The sequence below is a fragment of the Podarcis melisellensis genome (assembly GCF_964234715.1).
Source record: "Podarcis melisellensis genome assembly, chromosome: 8".
NCBI classification, from domain to species: domain Eukaryota; kingdom Metazoa; phylum Chordata; class Lepidosauria; order Squamata; family Lacertidae; genus Podarcis; species Podarcis melisellensis.
This window is the reverse complement of record NC_138540.1, coordinates 85,936,050-85,962,912: the sequence shown is the minus strand read 5'-3', so window position 1 is coordinate 85,962,912 and position 26,863 is coordinate 85,936,050. Positions and strand designations below refer to the sequence as shown.

Below are 26,863 nucleotides of genomic sequence, written 5' to 3'. Positions count from 1 at the left end.
AGGAGTTGGGGTGGAGGGAAAAGAAAGGAAAGAGTAAACTGGGTTAGAAGTCTCTTGTGAAGATACTCTGAGGTGCCTAGGCACCACAAGCCAGCAGAAGCAATCAAGAATTATTAAGTTCAAAGCTGGCAATTGCCAGCTTCGTGAGTCAATGAGGCTGCTTGTTCCCTACTTCCCTTCATCATCCGTTCACACTGTGAGAGACCCTGAAACAGGAGGGGAAGTTTTCTGGGGCAGGGTGTCAGATTCTCATGCTGTCCCACTGAGAATACTGGTAGGTACCTGCCAAATTTATTTCACTGCCTCGGCTTGTTTGCAAAGCTTGGCTGTAAAAGATGTTGCTTGAAAAGATTTTGCCTTTTAAACCACAGTGACCAAGGCAACGAAGAAATAAATACAAGGAAGGTACCAAAAAGTGTTTCTTAAAATGTCAAATGGCTAAACAAAAAGCTTATCTCAAAAACCTTATCCTAAGGAAGGCAGGAAGAAGCTGGCTTCTTTCAATATTTTGGGGAACAGGGAGAAGGGTGTTCATGTCTTCTTATTCCCATTAGACAAATACACACTCCACCCTTTCAATCTGCCCAGTCACCCTCTCTTGGGCAACAAAATCTCCCTGGGCTCTGTTGTATTAAACACCACTTCTCCAGCCTGCCTAGGGCACCCCTACAGAGTAGCAAGTCCTCTGCTAACTCCTGTACAGCTTACACTACAGTATTTTCAACGTTACTAACATGCAAGTAGAATTTATGACACTCAATTTGCAAGTAATACTTCTCTGCTTAAAGAACAATATATACAGGAAGGAAAGAGATATGCATTCTGGTAGGAGACGGCAACATACCACAAGTGCAGTGCACAGCTCTGGAGGGACAGAGGAGAAGACGGGAAGAAAAGCAAGAAAAGGCAGCAGCAGCAGCAGAACCACCACCTCTCAGGGTTAGTTAGGATCGAAAGGGACGCAAGCAAGAGCAGCAACAGGGAAAAGAGACAAACAGGCGACGGCCACAGTCTGGCAACAGGATCAGTAAGAGGGGAAAAGCCTTTGGCCGATCCTAGAGGTGTTTGCCTATTTCTGGATTGTTGTGTGTTCACCCATGTGCTAAAAAAATAAAAACATAATCTGCCTGAAATCAGATGTGCCCATCCCTTGGATTGTAAATTCGTTCAGGCAAGGAACCAATGGTCTTTCTTTATGCTATAGAAAGGCCATATGCCATGTCCATCTTTCCTTTTTTCTTGTTCTTAATTTGGGCATAATGAAAGAGGTAAGTAAAGCTCTTTGTGAACTAAACCACCCACCATCAGTAAATGCAGATTGTTTCCCTCTATCTGTTGCTTTTTTCCAAAGCAGAACAAATTATTATTTTATTTAAAGGAGCAAGGGTGGAGCATTAAAGAAGATGTGATTGCTTTTTGTTATAAGAAAGCTAGATTCCATGCCAGTTTTACTGAGCTTTACTGGTCAGAAGAGAGGAATCCAGAAATGTATATAAACCTTCAAAATATTCACCACAGAGGCAAGGAAGGCGCATGTTTTAAAACTTAGATCCATTCTTTGCAGATACAGGTGGCACCATAGTAATGTTTGCATGGTTCACAATATCTACTTATAGGAGACTAAAACAAGTTTGGAAAATATAAAATATAGAGATTATAATTTATGATTGTGCTTAGGAAAAGTTCCAAATAATGTTTCAGTTGTTTAATTTTTAAATGAATAACCATTTTCTTACTTTTTAGTGTTTCTGCGGTAACCTAAAAGGGGGGGGGGGGAATGCTATGTCTACATCTCAGTGTGTCATCCATACCTCTGTCTCTCTCCCTAGTATTTGTGTGTCTGAGTTCAGGATCAAACTGACTACTCCATGGAAGTACACCAGTATTAAAGACATTAATTAGTGCACTAACAAGTAGGTAGTTCTCCCTGCCCCCCAGCCTGGCTTGAAGAAATGAACTAAGCAAAGCTTTTTCTGTCACTTTCTTTCATATGTCTCATTTCTGCATGTCAGGGTATTGCTAAAGGCACAGCAAAAATGAACACACACACATGGTAACCTTACATGTAACGGTCAGTGGTCCTCCTAGTTGCTAGGCAGGAGGTAACTACACTAATGAAAATATTCATTCCTCCTGTATTGTTCACCAACTTCCACAAGGGGGAGACTTCATTGCTATTTTCAAAATTGTGTCACCACCAACACCCAAGCCTTGCCTTTGTTTTGAAGTGTGGGAGAATGCAAGTGCGAACCGAAATGAGATGCTAATATTTCTGTGTGTGTGTGTGTGTGTGTGTGTGTAGGCATTCTGCACAGAGAATGTGCAGGAGAAAGCAAGAAGCTGAAGGGAAGACTAAGAATGGCCAGACATGTTAGACAGAAGGGCTCAAGGCAGGAGGACAGGCCAAAGCGAGGCGACTTTGTGGATTTGCAAACAGGTAAGGGGCTACCTGGCAAGCCATTGCCTGCTGGGGAGGGCCGGCTGAGAACTGAGGTACTTTGGACTCCACCGGCGGCAGGTTGTGGTTCTGGCTCAGCTCTCGGCTGGCAGGCGGCTGCAGGGCTGCGCCTACGCTGCTGCTGACTATCACCGAGGCTGGGACACTGCTTGTGGTGCTGAGGGCGGTGGTGGCTATGCTGTAGATGGGCAGAGGCATAGGCAGGTGGGGAGGTACTGTGGATTCGTTCATACTGCTCTCCTGCTGCATTTTCAGGGCTGATGAATAAAATTGCTGCTGCTGCTGCTGTTGCTGTTGCTGCTGCTGCTGCTGGCTCCGATCCTTCTGAAATTTCCAAGACATTTAGCATGGACCACATTTATGATAACTACCTGCTTCTACCACCCACTTTTTGTCAATGCTGATTACCGTGTATGCACATGCTCTGAGTCCCGCTCCCCCAAGCAGACACAGCCTTAGAATTGCATCCTAAATTCTGGTTTCAGAGCCCCCACTTCCCCTCTCGGCAACTCGTAATGTGAAAGACACAAAAATAAAGAATATGCAGAAGGTCATGCCTGATGCCAAGTTTCAAAGAATTTGCTTTTAGGGCAAAGAAGGAAGCAAGCAAGCTCCTTTGTGATATATGAGGCTCACAGTCAATGGAAGCCATATAACCTATACTTCACATTCAAACAGGGGTCTGGGCCCACTTGCAGAATACTATTTTTAATCACAGAATTATCTTTACTACTACTTCGTGGGTGGCGCTGTGGTCTAAACCACAGAGCCTAGGGCTTGCCGATCAGAAGGTCGGCAGTTCGAATACCTGCAATGGGGTGAGCTCCCGTTGCTTGGTCCCTGCTCCTGCCAACCTAGCAGTTCAAAAGCATGTCAAAGTGCAAGTAGATAAATAGGTACCACTTCGGTGGGAAGGTAAATGGCATTTCCGTGCGCTGCTCTGGCTTGCCAGAAGCAGCTTAGTCATGCTGGCCACATGACCCGGAAACTGTACGCCGGCTCCCTTGGCCAATAAAGAGAGATGAGCGCCGCACCCCCAGAGTCATCCGCAATTGGACCCAACAGTCAGGGGTCCCTTTACCTTTACCTTTAGTTCACAACTGTGCCACATGAATAGCAAAAACACACACTGTTCTCCTGCCTTCCTGTGAGCAGCCAAACTGGAAATTTGATTCAGGTGGAAACAAACAAACAAACACCCATATTGTTATTCTTTGGGGTGGAATGGGGCTAGATGTCCGCAGTGATTACTCCATCTTATTTCTACAGCTGGGAAATTTGAATTTTATCATAACAATTTATCATATGTGAATATTAGGAAACTGACATAAACCTACTTAAGCTGCATCACCTATTGGGACAAACTGTTTTGCAGAGGTTGCTGAATTGGGGGCTGCAAGGAGAGAAGTATTGGAAGAGAGCAAGGGCTGAGGACTACAGAGCAGTGCAGGACATTGAAAACTCTGCTCTTTAATGACTGGAAGATCATCCCAACCTTCTACTATCTCTGGCTCACCCTCAGCTTTTAGCAGACATTTTATTGACCGCTTAGCTATCATGAGGTCAAGAAGCCTGTCTGGTTTTGGTTTTTTAAAGCTTTGATGATTTCATGGAGTCATGGCCACACAACTTCCTTGACCTTATCAGGTAATATTTCCTTAATAAGCTGGAACATGCATGGACAGAGAGAACAAACTAACCAAACTAGCCGTAATTCTAGGAAACCTTTCACTTGCCTGCTGCAGGAACATCTGCATAGAATCCTGGGAGATGATGGTTCCAGCAGCTGCCTGGCCCAAGATAATCTTTTCAGGACTAGATGCCACCAAGCTGGGACTGGGCTGCGAAGTCACGGGTAGCTGTGCTGGCTGCTGAGGCGGCGGAGTTTGCTGCTGTACATTCAGCTGAAGCTGGGAAGGAGCCGAGGACTGGGAAGTGGACTGGACGGTTAATATGTTGGCTTGGTCGCTGCTTGGCAGCAGGTTGGTGCTGGAGGTCGGCTGTGGCTGAATGAGACCTGGGCTCTGGCTGCTGGCACTAGGGGGTGCTTGGATGGTCACAGTTTGGTTGAGGTTCTCGGTGGCATTCAACATAGCCACTTGGTTAGGCAGGGTGACTCCTTGGATAACAGTCTGGCCTGTCTGATTAATGGCACCGCTGGCCAGGGAGGCTGTGATGGTGGGCTGACTCTGAGTTGTCAGGCTACCGGCCAGAGAGACAGGCATCTGGAAGAGTGTCGGCTGCCCAACCTGTCCAGGTTGCAACTGGATAGGAGCAGAGAGAATGTGGGCAGTGCCGTGTGCATTCTGCGACGTCAGTACCTGCCCCAGGTTTAGTTGGCTTGCCAGGTTTTGATTGGTGAGGATTTGGGCAGGCAGCGCTTGATTCGTTATTAGCTGCCCGCCAGGCCCTTGGCTGGTGATGATGTGAGTTTGCCCACTAGGATGCGAGGTGGTTAAGATCTGGCCACCCATATTAGCCTGCAAGGCTGACAGCTGTTGGGGAATCTGGACCGCCGAAGTGCCGGTGAGCTGTCCTGGGAGAAGGAACTGGTTTTGACCCTGTAGCATCGCCTGGGGGACATGCTGCGCTGGGATAACAATACTGCTGCCTTGATTCAGCAAGTGGACACTCATGGGTTTGCTAAGGGCCTGTTGCTGTGGCGGGGGCTGCTTGAACATGTTGGCAGGCAGACCAGGGGGGAATCCAGAGAGCACCACATTTTGCCCAGCCTTGCCTGCCATAAATGTTAGGTTCTGCTGGGCCTTCTGTTGCTGGAGGGCAGCCTCGTTCTGGATGGTAAGGGTAGCATTGTTGGGGCAAAATGTTTTAGGGGTGATCTGATACAACTTCTGCTGGAGGACTCCTGGGGGTTTGGGTTGAATTGGTGTGGGCGTCCGGTGAATGATCACGTTTTGGGCCTGTACCAGCGGGCTGCTCAGGTTTGACGTGACTGTCAGAGGCTGGGAGCCCTGTGTAGCAGATACACCCCCAAACATGGAGCTTCCATTCAGTGTTGTTGTGGCTACTGCTGGGAGGTTCTTCTGGATGACAAGGCCTGCATTCTGGGGAGACACCCCAGCCGAAGTAAGGGTTACCTGTTGTTGTTCTGCTGCTGTCTGAGTGATGTAACTTCCAACTGGCATGGTGGCCACTTGGGAAGACTGAACTTGCTTAGCGATGATCTGCTGAGCGGATTGGTTAATCGCCATCACTTGCTGGCCAACCACTTGAATCTGCCCAATGCCCAGCGCTCCACTGGGACTCCCATTTGGCAACCCTTGAAGGTTGGAAATGGGCTGTATGGTGACGTTTCCCAAGCCAACTTGCTGGAGGAAAGGCTGCACGCTGATGGCCTTGTTGACAACATCGGCTCCAACTGACTGCTGCACCAATGCCTGATGAGTCAAGACTGCAGGTTGCTGCAGTCCAATAAGGTCAGCTCCACCAGAGAAAATCTGTGGTGTGACATCGGAGGCAGTGTGGACAACTGGCTGAAGCGTAGGGAGCTGAAAAGACCCCAGATCCAGTTCTGCCTCCGCCTCCAGAGTCTGCTCAGTGATGTTTGCCTCCTGCAGGCTCTGCTGGAGAATGTCACAGGGCTGGTCTGAGTTCTGTAGGTTGGCCCCGCCCCCTGAAGGTGACCCCAGGATGTCATCTTCCAGGAAGTCTAAGTCAACACTTGTTGTGGGCTGGCTCTGTTCAGTGCTCAGATGATTGCCAGAGGTTTCTTGTACGTGCAGCTAGAAAAAGAGTAAAGATTAAGCACACAGAAAAAAGTAAGCTTTCAGCGATAGAAATAAAACAGAATTTTTATATTTTTCTGTGCTCAACAGTTTATGCCTTTTTTCTAGGTGCTATGGAACACCACCATTTTCTTGGTTTTAATTTTTTGGGGCCAAATTAGACACAGTTTAACTCCTTCCTCCATGCTACTTCTCAAATTTAAACTGCCCTCCCAATTGCTGTTAGCCACAGAAGTGAAAAAGCACACACATGCAAGTACCCTCCACAAAGCTAGACCACTTTGATGAAGGCGATTTAAGCTGGAAAATAGTGCAGGAGTAGATTATTATTTTTTTTAACCCTCCTCAGTGACACTAATCCAAATTCGCCTTCCTTGCCAAAGGGCTTTTAAGCAAAAAGGTGTGTGTGTGGGGGGGAGTGGAGTTAGGAGATGCAACCATAGATTTCCCTAGATCAGCCCTTAATATAGATTATTACAGCGCACACCTACCCTATTGACTGCTGCTTATGCTGGACAAAGGGTGGTAAGCATTTTCTGTCTTATATCAGACCTTGCAACAAAACATCTGGTACAAGACAAAAGCACTTCAGTATCCAGGTTCCCAAGGCACACAAATGGAAGTTCTTGACCTCATTCTGAAAGAAATCTTCCCCAAGCTTTTGCAACCCTCCAACCTTTACTAAGCTGATCACCGTGATCAAGCCCTCCCCACAGAGCAGAACAAAGCATCAAGACAGAAGAGGACAGCAAGAGAACAGCAAATGTGAGACCCAGAGACAACCAACATTCCAAGCAAATGGTTCAAAATAAACGTGGGCTGATCACACAAATCCTAGCACTGCGCTGCTACCCAGTGCCCAGTGCCAATAACTGTGTGGGTGAAATCAAATCACTCTTGAAGCTACATAAGGAATATCACACAGGAGACTGATTAGGGCTATGAAGAGTCTCTAGGACAATTTTCCTTACACTGATCCCTCTTTCCTTGACACCTCAGCCTCTGCATTTTCTGTAGGACCGGCTAAAGTAAAATATACTTTTCAATTATTTTGTCTGTTTCATTATAACACACGTACAAATGCCAGGCTCAGAATCAAATGTAGAACATGCAGATTTTTTTCTGATGACATGAGAGAAATGAGGTTTCCACTCCTATCAGTTTTGCTCTTACTCTGCCTCCTTGTACCAACACCTATATACACTTCTGTTTAACAATAAAGGGAACGCAACCAGGATGGCACATTGCTTATTGGGTTTCTGTGGCATTGTAACCATTTTATCAGGTGGTGTATAAGACATTAACAGAGCCTGTTCACCTTCCTATGTTCAGTTTGCCTTTTTTTTGCTATTGTGTGTGCTCACCATGGTGGAAATGTAACATTACAACTTGTATAGCTTCATCATGCATTGAGCATTATGAAAATGATAAATGTGTAAAGGAAAGGACATGATGTTTCTAAAAGTGATATAAACTGTGCTGTAAAAATGAGGCGAAAAATACATACCCCAGCACCCTCAAAGAAGGCACTGGCTGCATCTCCTGTGTTGTCCAAGAGATCATCACTGTCAATCTGTAATTTAAAAGATTTAAATTACTGTATGTGAATGTAAATTTAAGCTTGACAGTGTTCAAGGAGTCAGACTGACACGAAATGGAAAAACAAAGGGGCACCACTTCATTCACAGACCAAGGCACTAGGTAACTTCCTTTCAGTGGCTTGGTTTCTTCCTAGGAACTGTAAACAAGTTCTCAGTTGTGCTGGTGGAATGGTTTTGCTTTGAATTAGAAATTAAGTAAATTGTCATAGGTAACTACTAAGTCTTTTCCTAACTGCATTTATTCTTCATTCCTCAAAGGTCTCAGAGAAAACAACTGGCAGAACTGTGCCCTCTGCATTTCATTTCTAGGATTGGCACCACCTCTGTTCTCTGTGTCACTTATTTCATTGTAGACATACAAGCCAAAGGTAACTTAAGGAGGCTTTTTGATTTGTTGATTAGTCATGCATCAACATAAGCATTTAAAGAAACGTACAGAAGAGCAAGTCCTCACCTTTTCAGATCCATGTAAAAAATCGTTCAATGCCTGAGGATCACTGGGGGGGAGAAATGACATAGGAAATTTACTTACAAGTAAACATGTAAAGGACTATGCTGTTATTTATGTACCAAAACAGACAAATGAGCCTATACCTATCCTTATCAATATGTTGGTGGGGGATTCCAATGGTTTCTTGGTTTTGGTTCCACTTCTTCTGTCCTCAAACGCATTTGTATTCCCTTTCTATTCAGGATCTTAATTCCCAAGCAAGGCTATCTGAAAGTTGCAAGACCCAGTGGAAGGCCCACTGAAATTCTTACTTTTTAAGTAATTCTTCTTCTTACATTACTGAACTGGTAGCCTTTTTTTCTGGTCTCAAGCCATAGCTGTCAACTTTCCCCCTTTTTTAAGGGAAATTCTCTTATTCCAAATAGGATTCCTTGCAAGAAAAGGGAAAAGTCGACAGCTATGTCTCAAGCAGATCTTAAAAAAAAAATCTTGGCTCCCCCATGAATCTTGGGTTTTCTTATTATGTTATTTATAAACTTACATTGGTATATGGCTGTAAGAAACCTATCTACTGTCTAATACTGGGTTGAGGAACTGGATCTGATTGGTGGGCAAGATCCAGAAAACTGGCCCACGCTCCATGCACAGGTCTGCCCACCTTCCAATATGACAACAGGTGTGAACTTTAAAGGAAAAAAGGCAGGACCATGTTTAATAATTGTACTTTAAACCTTTCCTTTCTAGTGTCAGCTTGAATTCAAGCCACAGCTACTAAGATTTCTGCCTGCTTTCAGTAGGGAGTGGCTACCCTTCCATAAGTTGGTGCGGCTGGGGGGAAATGGCCTCATCAGCCTAATTTGGCTCATGGGGTGGAAGCTCCCCATCCGTGGTCTAAAACATCATTTATTCTATAACAGCAACTTTCTCTTTCTGGAGAAGTCTCATGTAGCTCTGACTGCCAGATTTAATGAGATAGCTTCTGGTTCTAGCTGCGCATCCTCTATAAAGATCAAGAACAGGCCAAGCGGCATGTGTTCCACCAAAGACAGGCAGCAACAGTTGTCAAGGCAGCAGTCACGTAGAGGGGCTCCAAGATTCTGAACCAAGCGTGGTTGAAAGGTACAGCGCTTGCTAAGCTAGAGAACAAAAATATCTGTAATGGAATGCTCCGTTCCTGAAACCCTTTTGCCACGAGAGAGAACACGCTTTTCATGGGCAAAGGGAAAATACTTACCAAATTACATCTAGCAAGCACCGGCCATCTTCATCATCCATGTCAACTGAAAGGAAAGGTTAGAGAATGTGTTACGATCATGTAACGGCATGTGACATGCTAGTGAAGTGCTCCTTTCGACACCAAGCCCTCAGTTCTGCAACTCTGCAAACACTTCCTTCCCAGTCCATGTAATTCTGGCTCCAAGATTTTGGAAGCACTTGGCCTTAACCTTGAACTGCAAACTGAGAATTTTCTAATCCTGCTTCTGACATTTTTTTTTAGTGTTCTCCGAGAAGTAAAAATGGCAGTGTTGCTAGAGTGCTGACCCTTTGCTGCTGATCTTAGAGCCCTGCAAATACCAGAACTCACAACTCTCTGGAGCTGAAACTACAGCCAAGCATTAACTGTCTCCCTGTATTTTGTTAAGTGCATTAGCACCCAACATCTCTATGGAAAGTTTAGTCCCAAGCCTATTGCTGGTCTTTGCTACAGAACCAATGCAATGTTTTTTGGGATACCAATGTTAGCATGTTGGGATAATTAGCATAGCAAGCAAAGAAAACAATCCACCACACTCCATTAACACCCCCGACACATATTAAGAAGTCATAGATATATTCTTTATTCAATTTACTTGAGTTATGGAATAAAATAGGAAGAATTAAGTCTATCAGGTAATTCTGCTGGTCAAGCTTTGATCTCCCAGCTGAACTCTCAAGGCACTCTTGTTTTAGCACAACTGACAAGCATGGTTTTGAACAGAGCTTTTTTAAAAAACCACCCTTGTTTCTCACAATCCTCCTTTGTAAATGTAGACAACAGCAAATATTCTCCAAATGCTCAAATATTTGTGAACAGCGTTTGAAACTCCCATTGTTCTAGGGACATTTTGCGACAGGGAATTTCATTAGAGCAAGCAGTTTCTGAGCTCTGGATGCAGTACTGCGCCTAAGATTTCAGATTAAAACTGCAGAATGGAAGGAAAGGAGGACCTTTTTCTGCCTCCCCACTTTCATCTAATCTCTGAAGACTGGAGAAGAGACCCTCTTAAGAATATTAGGGGGTGAGCAGGGGAAGGACTAGACCATATGAAAAATGAACATAATATTTTAGCTGCAGTTCCTTCATTTTCAGCTTTGTATTCCTTGTTATTAAAAAGCACACCTAGACATTCCGTTGCTAGGCCCATAACCTAGGTTTAAGGTGCCATTTAGCTCCTAGCTTTCATATCTCAGTTTCTAACACTGTTTGTGGAGTGTTTAAAAATAGATATTTGATGAGGGATAACATTTTATTTCAATATTTGACAGTGGTTTTCTAGTATTTAGTATCTGGTGACATTTGATAGGTAACTTGCAATGATACTAAGCGTTAACAGTTAATGTTTGCCCACTGAAGATAATTTATATTTATTTACTACCAAAGAGATACCCAATTTTGCATTAAAATGTGAATTCAACTCTCACACTGAAAATCTGACTAGAAAATAATCTGCAGGTTAACAGCTTTGGTTGTCAAGAGGCTAAGGGCTCAAGAGACATTTTGTGCAAAATTCATTTAGATATTTCCTGGATTTGCAGAAGGAAACTGAAGAAGTGCAACTATATCCCAGAAGAGGCTTGGCGATCTTTTCTTCAAAAGATTCCTTTGGATTCTTTCCTGGAGGTGGGGTGGGGGTATTTCTGCTGCAGGTATCAAGAATTTGAGAAGCCTGAATCATTTGCTGTTGCCAGATTTGCCCATCCAAGTTAAACAGGACTGGGGACAGGGAAAAAGAAACCCCTTGCTTATAAGCTCAACGCTCTTCATGTAAGCAGAAAGACAACTTCTGCATTTAAAAAAGAGTAAAAGAAGTGTGTGTGTGTGTGTGTGTGTGAGAGAGAGAGAGAGAGAGAGAGAGAGAGAGAGAGAGAGAGAGGTGTCACAGATTGAGTGGGTTTTCCTGTTTAGTGAGCATCCTTTCTGACAATTCTAGAAAGGACCTCCCGGGTTTCCTTGGGAATTCCCAACCACTCAGAGCTCTGCAGAGAATCAATGCAACTATGCAACAGGCCCATTCAAGTCTGATCACTGGATCCAATATCATTTAGCACTGAGTGAGCTGACTAACAGAGTACAAGAGCGGCCAATATCCAAGCACATAGCATAGCAAACATGCTCTCCAGCATGCATGGTGACCACATGGTAGTTCCCCAATGGAGACGGCTGTAAACACATAACAGAATTGCTGGGACGTCTCTGAATTTGAACAACACTGGCTGGATGCAGGCCAGGAAAGCAACAGAAAACAAATCCCTGCGTTTCAGCAGAGCTGAAAGACAGATTTTCGTTCGGTGAAAGTGCAAGAGGGGAAAAAACCTAGATCATTCAGTTAAACACACTTCTATTGAATGTGCTTAATTACTCCCCATAAATTACTGTCTGACCATATACAGGAGGGACTGCTCAACTCTCTCAGTGATTCTTCAGGTTCTGAGACCTCAGGTTTCCTAGCAGCAAACTGTTGTGAGTGCAACAACTTGCTAGCTTGAGCTACTCAAGACTGTACAACCAAAGCCAGGATTTACCATATAGGCTGTTTTGCAAGTGACAAACAAAGGCAGGTAGCAGTGGGATGCTCCCATGGGAATGGACCCAAATTCAAAAAGTAAAGCAAATCTCCTTCGAGAAGCCTTTCCCACTGTCTGCATTTGGACACAGAGATATAAACAGATGACCATCAATGCTATGTGCATGTTCTAAATGAAACTTTCACATTTTATTGACAGCTCTGTGCCTTGGAGTGTTTAAGTCAAAATCTTACCAGCAGGACCTGTTTAGTAATCTAATCAAGAGTTGGTGCACACTTCATTTGGCAGTAATGCCTACTGGAACACAGTTAACAGTGTGCAGGCAAGACATTCTGGGCTTGCAGGACATGTGCCATGGGGCATCATGGGCAGTTGAGGTTTTCTGGGATGTTGGAATGAGGTCAGAAATATTTTTCAGCTCAAGGGCCACATTCCCCTCTGGGCAACCTTCTGGGAGCCACATGCCAGTGGTGGCAGTGGCTAGAGGCAAAAGTGGATGCAGTAATTAGTGTAAATTTTACCATAGACTAGTTTCTACACACAAACCTCTCTATCCAGAAAACCAAAAGTCATTATCAGAGCCTTAAGGACACATTCCACCCAGGCAAAAACACTGACGGGGTGCATGGCTGGGGAGGGGTGTGGCCCTTGGGCAGGATCATGCAGGGAGGGGAGCAGATGGGTACACTTGCTATGGGCCTTAGAGGGCTAAGTTAGCCAAGGGCTAAGTTAGCCTGCCTCATAGCATAGATTTTTGTTTTATTTTATAAGCACACAAACAGCAAATATGTTCCATTCCTATAAACTACCGTATTTTTCGCTCTATAGGACGCACCCGACCATAGGACGCACCTTATTTTAGAGTCTTGCTCTACTGGCGTCAGCAAAAGGAACCTGAAGCCTCCGGAACGCAGCGGGAACTCGCGCTGCGCTCCAAAGGCTTCAGGTGGCTATCCCTGAAGCCTGGAGAGCGAGAGGGGTCGGTGAGCACCGACCCCTCTCACTCTCCAGGCTTCAGCGAAAGCAACACAAAGCCTCTGGAGCATGGAGGGAGCACTCCCTCTGCGCTTCGGAGGCTTCGCGTTGCTATCGCTGAAGCCAAGGAGCCTGCATTCGCTCCACAGGACGCACACACATTTCCCCTTAATTTTTGGAGGGGGAAAAGTGTGTCCTATAGAGCGAAAAATATGGTATATACAACCCTTTGTTACAAAGATCATTTTGACAAAGCTTTTGAAAATCCCAGGTATTATTATTGAGAAAGACGACATGGAACTAGCTGTATCTTCCCTCCCTACAATCTCTAGTGAATGAGTAACATTATCAGAAGGCCACAGGTATTTCACAGTTAGAAGGTGGAGAGAAAAAGTCCTCTAAATTCTGTAGCTTGGATTTTCAGAGCTTTGCAAGGTCAAAGAATCCAGGCCATCCCTGGAGGAATATTAACTTTCTTGTTTCCCAAAAAAGACTTATTTGCAAAAAAAACACACCTATAAAAATGGCAGCTTGATAGGTTGCATTTATTCAAAAGGCATGGAGAGAGATGTCCACTTAGTAAATCAACAGATCACAGCTCCTTCTCCTGGCTGCTGCAGAAATAAACTTTAAAAACGGTTTCACTCGGGAGTCCACATATTTGCTTGCCATGGAGAAAGTATCTCTCCACCCATGGTGAGCATGAAAAGCCCTGCCCTTCTAAGCTAGGAGTTAGTGAGGAGAGCACAAGATTGTCACTGCAGCAAGAGTACCTATGAAGTGCTGCCTAACAGGGACAAACTCCCACTTTCCCAATGAGCTCAGAGAGAATCCTTCATGACCTGTGCTGAACAGCAAAGCTCAGTGCAACATCAGAGTAAAGATCCAATGCCTCCTCAAGCTGGGAAAATGACAGGGTTAGGGTGACCACGCATTCTGGCTGGCTATTCAAGTAGCCTAGATTTGTGGATTCTCTGTTTCACTAACTGGAAGACTGCAAAAAGCTCTTTCAAATCCTAAAGAACTCAGATAGCACTAGCATATCACATACACCACATGCCTTCTTGCAACAGACAAGAACTTTTACAAGCTTTTCCTCAGTGGTAAAAGTTATAAAAAAACAGAATAAAAGTGCACCACCAGAGTTGTTTTCCGTAAAAATCCATGCAGCAGACAGCCACACTGCATACTGGTCCCTACAATGCACAGGAAAGCTTTCCAGTTATCCTTCCAGGCTGCACCAAACAGATCCACATACTGTCCTCTCTTTACCCCTCTTCTCCAAGTAACATATTGCAATAGCGCCTTTGCTCCTGCTGCCACAACTGCCGCAGGCTTCCTACACTGCCAGTCTGTTGAGGTCCATCTCTGTCCAGCATAGCCTTTTGGAAGGTGCTCTCTCTCACCTCCGAAATGCCGCTGCTTCTGGCCACTACAACTCACAGCGGGCAAGCGGTCAAAATACAACAAGGTGACTGGAGGAGCTGCTATGTAAGAGGGAGAGATATTTTGCTGAGGAATCCATGACCACATGGTCCACTGAAGCCAAGCTCCCTTCTCCCATCTTGCGGGGAATCCCACCTAAGCAGAGATTTCATGTTAATGGAGCAGTGAAACTAAGTCAGTGCTATTGTTGGCTTGAGCTGCACCATTCCGATAACATAAAAGAATTGAAAGGCTCAAAAGTCATTAATCCAGTATTATCATCTTCCTCTTGTGAAATGTTCTCATAGAACACCATGAACACTTTCCAGGTTAACTGTCAGGCCTCAGCTCAAACTCCCTCAAACCACTTTAATAGAAATCTGAACCAAGGAATGAATCGAAAGGTCACATAATCTGAAAAGGATGGTAGCAAGCTATATACATAAAAGAGAAAACACATTATGCAAATTGGGGTGGCTAGCTTGTGGTTCCACCAGATTGTTGGACTCCAACTCCCATCAGCCCAAGCCAGCATGGCCAATAAATCAGGGATTATGGGAGTTGGTCCAACAACATCTGGGAGAAGGGCATAGATTAGTCACTACTGCTAGAAATAGAACAAGCTCTATGACCAGCTTATAGAACAGAAGAAATCTCAATGGATAGCCTTGGGCAAATCACTCTCTCTCAGTTCAGCCAACCTCATGGGGAAGTTGCAAAGATAAAAAGTAAGAAAATTTCATATATGCTGCCCTGAGCTCCTTGGAGAAAGGACGAGATACAAATGAAACAAACAAGATTGTTCACATGGGGGAGTGTTAAGGGAATAGATCGCTGGGAAATGTTATTTTGAAGTTTAAATGCAATGAAGGTGGAAGCATTTCAGCCCCTACCTTAAAGCAACAGTAGCAACATAGAAAGAGCTCTGCTGGATCAGACCAAAAACCTACATATCTAGTCCAGCATCCCATTTCCCACAGTGAACAGCCAAATGTCTCCAAGACGTGAAAGCAATAGTCCTCTCCTGTTGTTGCTTCCCAGAAACTGATATTCAGAGGCAGGGCACACGTAATTTTGGAGAGAGCATGTCACAGAGAGAGATCCATGGTTATTTGTCTCTCCTACTAGTTTAACTGCACAAGTTCTAGTTTAACTGCACAAGCACACACTGCTTAGAAGGTGTCTTGCTCTGCTCTAACACTGCCTGGAAAACAGATCCATAGGAAAATATGTTTATATGAATATCCTCAGGCATGACCTGCAATTTAGCTGCAGCGTTTCTCCTCATGGCAATGGGGTGTCTTCTTAGCTGGTCCCCCAGCCCCAGTAAAGTGTACCCATATAATCATAGATTTGTAGACTTCGAAGGGACCCCAAGGGCCATCTAGACCAATGCCCTGCAATGCAGGAATCGTAGCTAAAGCATCCATGACAGGTGGCCATCCAGTCTCTAAGCAGAGGCTCTGAAGACCTCTAAGGAATGAGAGTCCACAACCTCCCAAGGGAGACCATTCCACTGTCAAACTGCTTTTGCTGTCAGAAAGTTTTTCTGTATGCTTGGCCAGAATTCCCTTTCCTATGACTTTTGGTGCTTGCGCCCTCTTGCTGCTTGTGCGCTGATGCTGTTCAGAAGCAGCATGGTACTCATAGATGTGGCATCAGGGCTGCCCCAGGATGTTTTGCTGCTTGAGGCAAAAACCCCTGCCTCCCCCCCTTCCTCCATGCCCTCGCCCCAGGACCATAGGAGAGGAAAAGGGAGGCCAGAGAAGAGCAGGCATCAGGGGTTGGGCAGGAAAGCATGGGTGCAATCAGCGAGAAGGCAGCAGGCGGTGGTGGTAGGTGGAGGCTGAGCAGCACATGCATGACATGATGGCTAGGCACCCACAGGAGAAATTTTGTGGGTGCCCAAACACCCAAGGCCCCTCAAAGATAGTGCTTTTGCTGGATAGTATATAGGCACTGTGACATGTCAGGTAAAGGTAAAGGGACTCTTGACCATTAGGTCCAGTCGTGGCCGACTCTGGGGTTGCGGCGCTCATCTCGCTTTACTGGCCGAGGGAGCCGGCGTACAGCTTCCGGGTCATGTGGCCAGCATGACTAAGCCGCTTCTGGCGAACCAGAGCAGCGCACAGAAACGCCGTTTACCTTCCCATCAGAGTGGTACCTATTTATCTACTTGCACTTTGACATGCTTTCGAACTGCTAGGTTGGCGGCAGCAGGGACCGAGCAACGGGAGCTCACCCCGTTGCGGGGATTCGAACCGCCAACCTTCTGATCGGCAAGTCCTAGGCTCTGTGGTTTAACCCACAGCGCCACCCGCGTCCCACTGTGACATGTAGTCAGTGATAAAACCTCTCCATGAATTTACCAAAGTATTATTTTAGCGCAAGGCAAACTGCAACAGTTCCAGCTGGAGCCAGGGAAATACCTAAAGGGAAGAATATTACTCCACGGTGTTTGAGAACCCTTAACACTGATTTCATCCAAGAAAGCAAAGGCCTACATTGCTCCGCATTCAGGTAATGAAGTAAGTAGATACCATGCAGGGCATGAAGTAAAGCACTCAGGGACAGAGACCTTGGTGGGAGCATAAAGTTCCTCAAACATTTTTCTTTTGGCTGTTCATGAAACAGAACAAAATGGTAAGGGATTTTAAATTAGTGCTGTACATGGCAACATGACACAAGGAGAAAGAATGGACATTGTTTAACCAAAAGAAAAAGATTAAAAGGAATCTTAAAAAGCTTTTAAATATTTAAAAGGACGTCAAAAAAGAAGAAAACACTTTCATATCATATTCATTGAAGAAGGCACCACAATGGGTTTTTAAACCTGCAGAGGTAGATTGGGACACTTTAGGGCTACCTCCAAGACTTCAAAATCTCCTTTCCACGTAACATGAAGTTGTTTTATACTGAGATCACTCATCCCATCTAGGCCAGTGTCTACTCTGACTGGAAGAAGCTCAGCTCTCTAAGATCTCAAGCAAAGGCATTTCTTCAGCCCTGCTACCAAAAATCCTTTCTAACTACAGGTAGCAAAGACTGAACCTGAGGTCTTATGCATATAAAGCATGTACTCCACAAGTGAGCAAGCACCCCTCTCCACAAATATGACTGTCCACCTTGAGTCACATGTGCCACAGAAACTTGAAATATGTGGCATCCTCTAGGTAGGCCTCCAAATACTGTATCTTACCAATGGTCATGCTGGCTGAGGCTGATGGGCATTGTAGTCCAACAACACCCAGAGGGCTACAGCTCTTCATTTCTGATGTGGCCACTCCTACTTGCCCTGTGGCCATCGAAGGGCAGCTTGATTCTTGACACAGCAGACTGAGAGCAATGCTTCTCTAACCTTTTCAGCTTGAACCCCTCTTTAAAACTTATTTTGCCTTCTTGGTCCCTGGTACCCAGCCAAGTGTCTAGAGATCATTGCACACATTTATGTGCAAGCAGCTCTGCTGCAGTGTGCAATTACATATGGAGAGAGGGACTAATACAACACCGGCATGAGAAAGGAATGTCAGAGAATATATCTGTGACTCCTCCTAAAACTACATACAGGGAAATGAGACAAAGCAGCAAGTCTTCCTAAATCAGGTTGGGCCAAAGGGGCAAGTTGGGGGAGGGCGATCATCACACAAATCTAATGTGAATCAGAGACTACTTTGCAAGAGAATATTCAGGTTACTCCTGTCTAGGCTGGTGAGGAGAAGCAAGTTCCACCTACTTGGATTTTTTGCATCTCCTTCCATGAGGGTCCACCTCCAGAAGCGGAGCAAGGTGGGGGCGGTCCACCCTGGGTGTCATCCCTGAGGGGGGTGACATCACCATGGGGGGCACCCCCCCAGGACGCTCCCCACTGCCAGTACACCCCCCTGGGATGTGTACCGAAGCTGATGCTCCCCCCAGGACGTGCGCCGCAGCTAGCTCCAATTCTGCCTGTCCCTATGGGCGCCTCATGCTGCAGCCCATCCCTAGCCCCTATGGGCACCGTGCGACGCACCCTGACCCTATAGGCAGCTTGCCCCGCCCCTGGGCGCCCAAGAGGCTTCCTCCACCACTCCCCACCTCACTGCTTGACTCACAAGCAAAACTCTATGTATCCCAGTGGGGCTGCATCTAAGTTATAGTGTATGGCACCATCTTGGATTTTGTGACACACTTGCCAGAAAAGGCTGCCCCCCCACCCCACTAAAGGTTTTCAGTTTGTCAGGAATCACCCAGCGGAGTTTGGATGGCTTTAGTTGAGATTCCTGCATTGCAGAAGGTTGGACGAGATGATCTTTGATGTTCCTTCCAACTCTATGATTTAGACATAGGAGATCCTGCTTCAGAAATGTTCAGGAATGGCCCAGATTGTATCTGAGGTATAATTCAAAGAAGCACAGGAAGGCCTCCAAGAATCCCCAGAGGAATTGCCTTTCCCTTAATACGAAATAACACTTTTGAGATGCCTGGATTGAAAAAAAAAGGTGAGTAGAGTTGGCATAATAATCATACGGCATTTTGAAATAAATGAGTTTAGGAAGATAAAGAGGAAGATCGAGGCCGTATACCCATTCCTGGAAATGCAAGACATCCCCACCCCCGCTAATTCTCTGTTTGCCAAGGCTGAGCTCTGGCTTTTCTTATACTTGTTAAAGCTCCCTTGTGAGACAGCCCTTTGCAAGGCAGTGGTTGGCCCTCCACCACTGCCTTCCCCCACCCCAACAGATTTCTCATGGATTCACTCCAAGCCAATCAAAACTTTGGCAGTCAAACCCATCTTGGTTCACACAGACCTATATCTTACAGAGCTAGCAATTCCAAACAGCAGTCAAATCAGCTGCCACATCCTCTTTCTTCTTCACAAAGCCATTCCACTACATAATGGTCACTTATATGTCTCATGTTCACAGGAACAAAGGCAAGCTGTGTGAGGTACGTCGGCAGAAGACACTGCTGGTGCACAGCTAGCTCAGTCGGCAGTGTTTACATACAGAGAAGCAGATACAACCATTAAAAGAAGTGGGCAATGGGAGCAGAAACTTCTCTCCCTTGTTAAATATATGTTTACTAATTTTTATGACTACCACTGCAAAAAGTCAATAGAATGTACAAATCAATAAAAGGAAAATAAAAAGGATAACTGTGGCGGAGTGAAGCACAGAAGTTGTTTACATCATCTTCATATTCAATATTAAAAAATAAATACAGAGCAATGGGTCAGAAATTACATCAAAATGAAGTGAATCAAAAGCCATAAAAAGGAATCATCAATTGGTTAGTGAAGGGGACAGTCTGAAACGGGGCAGCAAACTTTTTCAGCAGGGAACTGGTCCACTGTCCCTCAGACCTTGTGGGGGGCTGGACTATATATTTTTTTTTGGGGGGGGGGAATGAATGAATTCCTATGCCCCACAAATAACATTTTAAATAAGATGCATTTTAAATTAAAGCACACATTCTACTCATGTAAAAACACGCTGATTCCTGGACTGTCTGGGGGCTGGATTTAGAAGGCGACTGGGCCAGATGCGGCCCCCGGGCCTTAGTTTGCCTACCCATGGTCTGAAACATGTCTAGGCTAGGCCAGGAAAACCCATCAGTGGGGAGGCAAGTGCCCCTTCCATAGCGATGCATGAACCATTGGAGGTTTGTATACTACACTATTGTATGTTAAATAATGGAAACCATATTTATGTCAAAACGCTCTCGTTTAGCCAAACCTCGGACAACTCTGCAGTGGCAGGTCAGTTGTTCAAAAAATGGAGTTTCTGTGTCATGCTCACCTACAAAAGCAAGGCTAGCTGTCTGTAAGAGATAATTCATTGGGACCGGGATGACATATTTGTATTACAGATATACCTATCCATGTATATAGAGCCATATGTTAATGCTTCTTAGCTATGAGTTCCGAAAGTCCTGTTCCCTGCCTTGCAGGCCTTTTTCCTACCTGGCGTGGGAGGGTGGGACCCAGACTGATGGCAACTACAAAAGCTGAGTCTACTGAACAGAATCTTTGGCTGGGGTATTGTAGGGGAGGGAGTTGATGGGGGGGGCGTTGCTGTTCTTGCTTGGTAAAATGAAATGGCTATTAGAGAGCTTTGCCTGTGGTACTAGAACTGTGATGGCCCATTCATGCAGGCAAGCACCATGGTGCTGCAGTTATCAAATGATGAACATGCACGTATGAATTAGTTGCTTATCACCTAAACCCAGTAACTGTCAAAGCAAACAGCATGATGGTACAGTACTTGTGGGCTGGCCTCTGAGACGATATAATGGACTTTCTTGAAAAACCTTTTAATCAGTTAGTGCCAATGTTCATTATGGAGCTGCTGACTGAAATGTAGCTATAATCCAGGACATTGTTTCATGGGAACGGGCAAGATTGCTCTTCTCTTGCTCTGTTTGAAAGAATCATCATGTTATGCATGAAACTAGCTCATAAAAAAGACCTCTTCACGACAAGAAAGACTCAAGGAGCAGATCTACAGCTCATGAATCTTCTCTCAGAGCTAGTTTTGTGCACTGTAATTTTAAAAGTATGTTTGTGCTCATTTTCCTGTCAAAATACATGCAGAGTCAACTGCTGCCTTAAAATGTAATATGAAAAGCAATCACAACAGGGAACTGTTTTAGAAAGACTACAGCTGCTTGGGACTGACATCTGGGAGGTTCTGCAGAAGATAGTCCCTCACTTATTTGAGGTGTTCCTAACAAGGCTAGATGACAGCACACTCAATATCCCATGCTGAACTATCCTTCCCTGCTTTATATTGAAACTCTTCTGCAATATTGTGTGCCAACACTTCTTCAATGCTGCCCCATGTACTTTAGCAAGAGCTTCTACATTCCTGAAACAAGCCAACTGTACCTGCGGCTATATCAGAGCCAGATTACATTAGGCCAAAATGTTTAAGCCTTCAATAACTCAAGAGTGGGGAAAGCATTAATAATTACTACCAGAGAAAGGAAGTTGGCTCTTGCTGGCTTAGCTGCTCTCTGCCAAATAGTTCCTTTCAAACCCTGTTCCCACAGAAAGCTCTGGGAGCAGAGTCTGTGGTTTAATTGGCAGCACATCCCCTGCCTTGTTTGAGTAAGTTAGGTTATTTTCAGGTGAGACATGGCACAGTCTACCTTTTCCATCCAGAATTATGTTTCTTTGTCCACTGTTGCTTACTTTCTCCCATCCTTACAAATGTGTGCTGATTTTGCTTATTACAAACTAACTTTACTGCAATTTTTGCATCATTTGCAATACCCTCCTTTCTATACTCCCGAGTTACTGGGGTGGGGGGTGGGGAGCTTTGATCATGGGAAATTGAAGAGGCAATGTGCTCATATTTCTTGCACTGCATAAGATAGAATTGGAATTCTTAAAAAAGGTACAATTTTCCCGAAGAACCGGAAAGTGAATTTCATAATAGGGCCCTAGTAATAGCAGGTGCCTCCTTATGTTACTGTGATATAGTCCACTTCACATTAATTCCTCAGGGAAATGGGGAGGGGGGGCAGAGGTGGAGACAGAAACATTGTTTTCTTACTGAGAAACTACCATTCACACCAGTGACTATGGCACTGCAGGCCAAGAAATTATTCATATAATGTTCAAGGCTGGAAAGATGTTTCAATGTTCAGGAACAGATTTCTAGACACAAAAGTGACTTCATATGCGGACACTATCCAAATTCTACTCTCACTTAAAATTATTTGCAAACGTTAAGACCAAGACATTTTGGCACCTGAGGCAAACCACAAAATGATGCCCGCCCCCCACCAACCAGGGATGGGGCAACTGAAGATCCACATCAGGAACAAGTGAGGAATAAAGATCTACATTGGGGACAAGAGTGGAAGGAGAGCAGCAGTGCCTCCTACTCTCTGAGAGGCCACTATAGAGGTGGCATTTGGTGTGGCCGCTGGGGAGGCAATGCATTCCTTGGAGGCCAGATCCACTGCCCCTGTGGATCCTGCTGCCTGAGGCGCTTGCCTCATAAGTGGGCCAGCCCTCCATGAAACTGTATGAAAGACATAGAAATAATGGCTGCTATTGCTATATTAGGGACGCGGGTGGCACTGTGGGTTAAACCACAGAGCCTAGGACTTGCCGGTGAGCTCCCGTTGCTCAGTCCCTGCTCCTGCCAACCTAGCAGTTTGAAAGCACATCAAAATGCAAGTAGATAAATAGGTACCGCTCCTGCGGGAAGGTAAACGGCATTTTTGTGTGCTGCTCTGGTTCACCAGAAGCGGCTTAGTCATGCTGGCCACATGACCTGGAAGCTGTACACCGCTTCCCTCGGCCAATAAAGCGAGATGAGCGCCGCAACCCCAGAGTAGGCCACGACTGGACCTAATGGTCAGGGGTCCCTTTACCCTTTTACCTTTATTGCCATATTAACCAAGTCTTGAGTTTCAAACACCAGTTTGCCCATCCATTTCTATGTCCCAGGGTGCATTCTCAGGTCATGGAGAAAGACAGTGAAGTCAAGTGGCTGTGACCAGTGCTCCATGTGAATTAAAACATGCACCCCACAGAAATCACCCAGAAGTCCCTGTAACACACACATTCTATGATATTGGGCAGACCAGCAGGAATTCCAACAAGTTGACGTGGAAAGAATTACTGCAAAGCAGAAATGTTTGGTAGGAAATCAGGATTGCATTTTCCTGCCCTAAAGCCAATATGCTGGATTATATTTACTAAGTATGATTCTATATTGCCCAAAGTTCTGGGGGCAGTTTACAAAATAAAGATTAAAATAATAAAACTGTAAAAAATATATATATAAACATATGATCTAAAAATGAATTAAAACAGCCACAAAGTAAAACAAGAATAAAACCAACACTAGAGGACAAAAACAGTGCAAAGAGCACTAACACATTTTTTAAAACTTAAAGGCCTCGAAGAATTAAATGGTCCACACTTGGCACCAAAAAAGCCACAATATAGGATGTTGCATTTGATTAGGGCTACATGTCAGTAGACTCCATTCCAAACAAGTGTTACTCTGTGCTTGGAGGCAGAAACAGACTGGATGAGGGAGACGGCCCTTCCTGTTAACCTACCAACGGATTGACACATTGGAAGGTAGTATGGGATACAGCATTCTCTGTGGTGGCACCCCAGCTATGGAATGACCTCTCCCTACAAGTATCGTCTTCTTCCTTTGGCGATCACTTGTAGCCAAGTAAGGTTGTCTTCAATGAACACAGTCTTAATGGTGTGTCCATAGGTGACTGTGGAGGCCAATTCTGGATTCACACGTCCTTCCACAGTGATTCCAGGTGGGAGTTGATCATGGTGAGGGGTTTGCCAAACTGTGCCTTCCTCTTAGCATGTTTCTTTCCTTTCGTCCTGAGTTTGAGCATCTTCGAGGTCCACGACAACTTTGGTAAAGGCTGTTCTCCAATTGGAGCACTCACAGGCCAGTGTTTTCCAGTTGTCGGTGCTTATACTCCATTTTTTAAGATTTGCTTTGAGACAGTCTTTAAACCTCTTTTGTTGACCACCAGCATTATACTTTCCATTTTTAAGTTCAGAATAGAGTAGTTGCTTTGGCAGACGATAATCAGGCATCCGAACAACATGACCAGTCCAACGAAGTTGATGTTGAAGAATCATTGCTTCAACACTGTCCCCTAGAAGGTCGAAAACCATTTTGGGATTCAGGAAGGGTAGCCTTGGATATAGTTAGGAGACGGTTTCCTACAAGCATACCAGGTGCTGACACTTTGGACATTTCCTATCTACAGTGGTACCTCGGGTTAAGAACTTAATTCATTCCGGAGGTCCATTCTTAACCTGAAACTGTTCTTAACCTGAAGCACCACTTTAGCTAATGGGGCCTCCAACTGCTGCCACCGCACGTTTTCTGTTCTCACCCTGAAGCAAAGTTCTTAACCCAAGGTACTATTTCTGGGTTAGCAGAGTCTATAACCTGAAGCGTCTGTAACCCGAGGTACCTATTCCAGGCAGCTATGGAATACTGGTCCTGTCAAAAAAATCTACTCCCCCGCAATGTGGATATATTACTGTTACTTTGAATTCTGTAACCTGCCTTGAGATGTTTGGACGATGGGTGGGTTAAAAATGCTCTGAAATAAATACTTCAAATTTGTAAACCTCATGGCTGTGAAGTTTCTGCCCACAGCTCAAAAATCAGAGCTAGTCTACAGCAGTGTTTTCATACTCTCTCTATGCCTGCCCACAAGTCCACAAATCCAGTTGCCAAATACTCAGTGGTAGCCACCTCTGTCCTTCTGGCAATTGTCTCTGCCATGGATGTCCTTTGAAATGCAGAGAATTTAGAGAGATTTTTTCACTGTGTCAGGTGGAATGTGTTCCTCTCCCCCAAGGGTTCTGATCCAGGGAACTCCGTTGAGGGGCTGAAATCAAGCTCATACTTCATACTGGCACTCTGGAGATGCAAAAGCAGCTACCAATAAAAAGGAAGAGAACAACTCTTCCCCCCCCCCCCGAGCCCTCTCCACATGCTCAAGAAATTACATGGAAGAGAAATGGGGGCAACCAATATTAAGGCTAGTTAGTAAGCTAGCCAAATTTGACTCCAGTAAGCCATCTGTGTTATGCAAGAAGAATTATTTCAGACAAACACATAACTATGCAACCTTGTAAATACTGTGGGAGCTGCGTGCATGCATACTTGTGTCTGTACATGCGGCATTTGAAAACCCTTTGATCCTTCTTACATTCTGCAACTGAGATTCATTTCTATAAGGCTTATCCCTGCTAAGTGGTTTTTCAGACTGAGCATGCATTCTCTCTATGAGTGAAAATCTCAGTTCTGTCTGTCCAACACTTACACAAATACAGGTACTGGGGGAAAAGAGAACAAGTTGAAGGCACGGAGGAAGACTATTTCTTTACAGCTATAGGGATGGTGAGAGAAGCAGCACAGGCTTTTTTCAAGCTCTCATCTTCAATGATCACACGAAACCAAGCACAAATGTAAAACTGGGCGAAGGCAATAAAGCTTCACAGATGGCAACCCATTTATTACAACAGCAAAACTGCAGGAAATATCTACAAAGAGGCAAAAGAACCAGCTATGATGTGATGATATCTTCCTGGAGGATTGCCTTCTCATTTACAGAAGTACAGTCCACCCCCCCCCAAAAAAAAAATTCAGACCACCACCCAGTTTACACTTTCATCCACCTACCAAGGGTTTTATTCTTACAGCTCTTCTGCAGGGGCTGCTGAACAATGAATGGTGCCTGAGGCAAAAAAGGCTTCCCCATTATGAAAACCAGCATCTGGTATTGTGTGCCAACACATGGTGTGTGTCGCTCTTGTTCCCCCTCCTCCGCCCTCCCCAGCTTGGCTGGGATTCATGTCCTGACCAATGGCACTAGGCTTGAATCACCGCAGACCTCTAAAGCAGCAAGACTGCCTGCCGAGCTGCAGCAGGGGGTGAGGGAGGGCCTGAAATGCCACTATAACCACAAAGGATTGTTGCAGAGGGGGGTCTTTGGCTACAGAAGGGATGGATACAACAGGCTATTGATGGCCATTCCGAGAAAGAGAAATGCATTGAGACTGGACAGCATCACGGGAGTGCCCAGCTGTTTATAGAAGGAAATTCGGTGCACGTTCAAGTGTAAAATTTAGACAGACTGCCTCAAATCAAGTAAAGAAGAGACATAGAACTTGAGAGGTGATTGTTTTTAGAACAATCTAGAATATTAAGGTTTTCAAGTTACACTTTCATCAGGGGCAGAATGAAATGGAGGCTAGATCGTAGGTATAAACAGAAAGCAAACATCTTATTCCTTTCAGAAACTGGACCCATCACAAAATGTTTAGTGCATCAAAAATCCATGTGCAAGAGTGGCGTTGATTTTTAACATATAGGAATAGCTTTTAAAGTTGTCAACACAGATTTCAATTATGGGCCAGATTCAATAATGCAAAGGGGTGGCTCCTTATAATGATGTTTTTCCATATCTTATTCCCTCAGACCAGCACAGAACACAGTAACAACTGCCCCTATTGAATCAGGTATGCATAAGGTCAGGCTTTATTTAAAAAAAAAATTACTGTCTATACTCTTCAATGAAATAAACAAGGCAGTATCCAACCAATATTATAAAATGTCCTGATATACCCTGAATAGGTAGAATGCTGAGCGGCTGGTGAGAGCACGTGTCTTCTACTTGGGATAAGGTTTATTTGTCTGTTTGTTTCTCATTGTTCAAATTTCTAGCCCCTAACTGCATGAAATGTAGGATTGGTGAGAGCACTTAATCCTATAGCTTGGGAAGGTTTCTTCTACTTCTCCTGTTAGGGTATTGCCATTTCATAGTATTTTAACTGGTGACTGATTGACATCATTTCATTGTACTTTACTGTATATTTTGATGTATTAATGTGCTGTTCACCGCTTTGGGGACCTTGGGGCAGAAA

The 26,863-nt window shown here is 44.8% G+C and overlaps 1 protein-coding gene and 1 long non-coding RNA gene across 10 annotated transcripts in view; one reads left to right on the top strand and one right to left on the bottom strand.

The window, feature by feature from the left end:
• Positions 1–26,863, bottom strand: part of BICRA (BRD4 interacting chromatin remodeling complex associated protein) — a 101,025-nt gene that overhangs the window by 20,774 nt on the left and 53,388 nt on the right. For 4 of the 9 annotated variants that reach the window (XM_081921888.1, XM_081921882.1, XM_081921884.1 and 1 more), the window contains 5 exons: positions 9,491–9,536; positions 8,260–8,302; positions 7,712–7,777; positions 4,195–6,201; positions 2,450–2,782 (listed from right to left, as the gene is read on the bottom strand). In XM_081921888.1, the coding sequence (XP_081778014.1) occupies positions 2,450–2,782; positions 4,195–6,201; positions 7,712–7,777; positions 8,260–8,302; positions 9,491–9,531 (2,490 nt within the window). In that variant the 5' untranslated portion in view covers positions 9,532–9,536. Of the gene's footprint in view, positions 1–2,449; positions 2,783–4,194; positions 6,202–7,711; positions 7,778–8,259; positions 8,303–9,490; positions 9,537–26,863 lie in introns of those variants that run through there. The other 5 variants (XM_081921886.1, XM_081921890.1, XM_081921887.1 and 2 more) reach the window with 3 other exon arrangements.
• On the top strand, positions 19–10,812 carry LOC309376265. Its single transcript, XR_014171133.1, has 3 exons — positions 19–2,437; positions 8,064–8,173; positions 9,755–10,812. It is a non-coding gene; the product is annotated as an uncharacterized lncRNA (long non-coding RNA).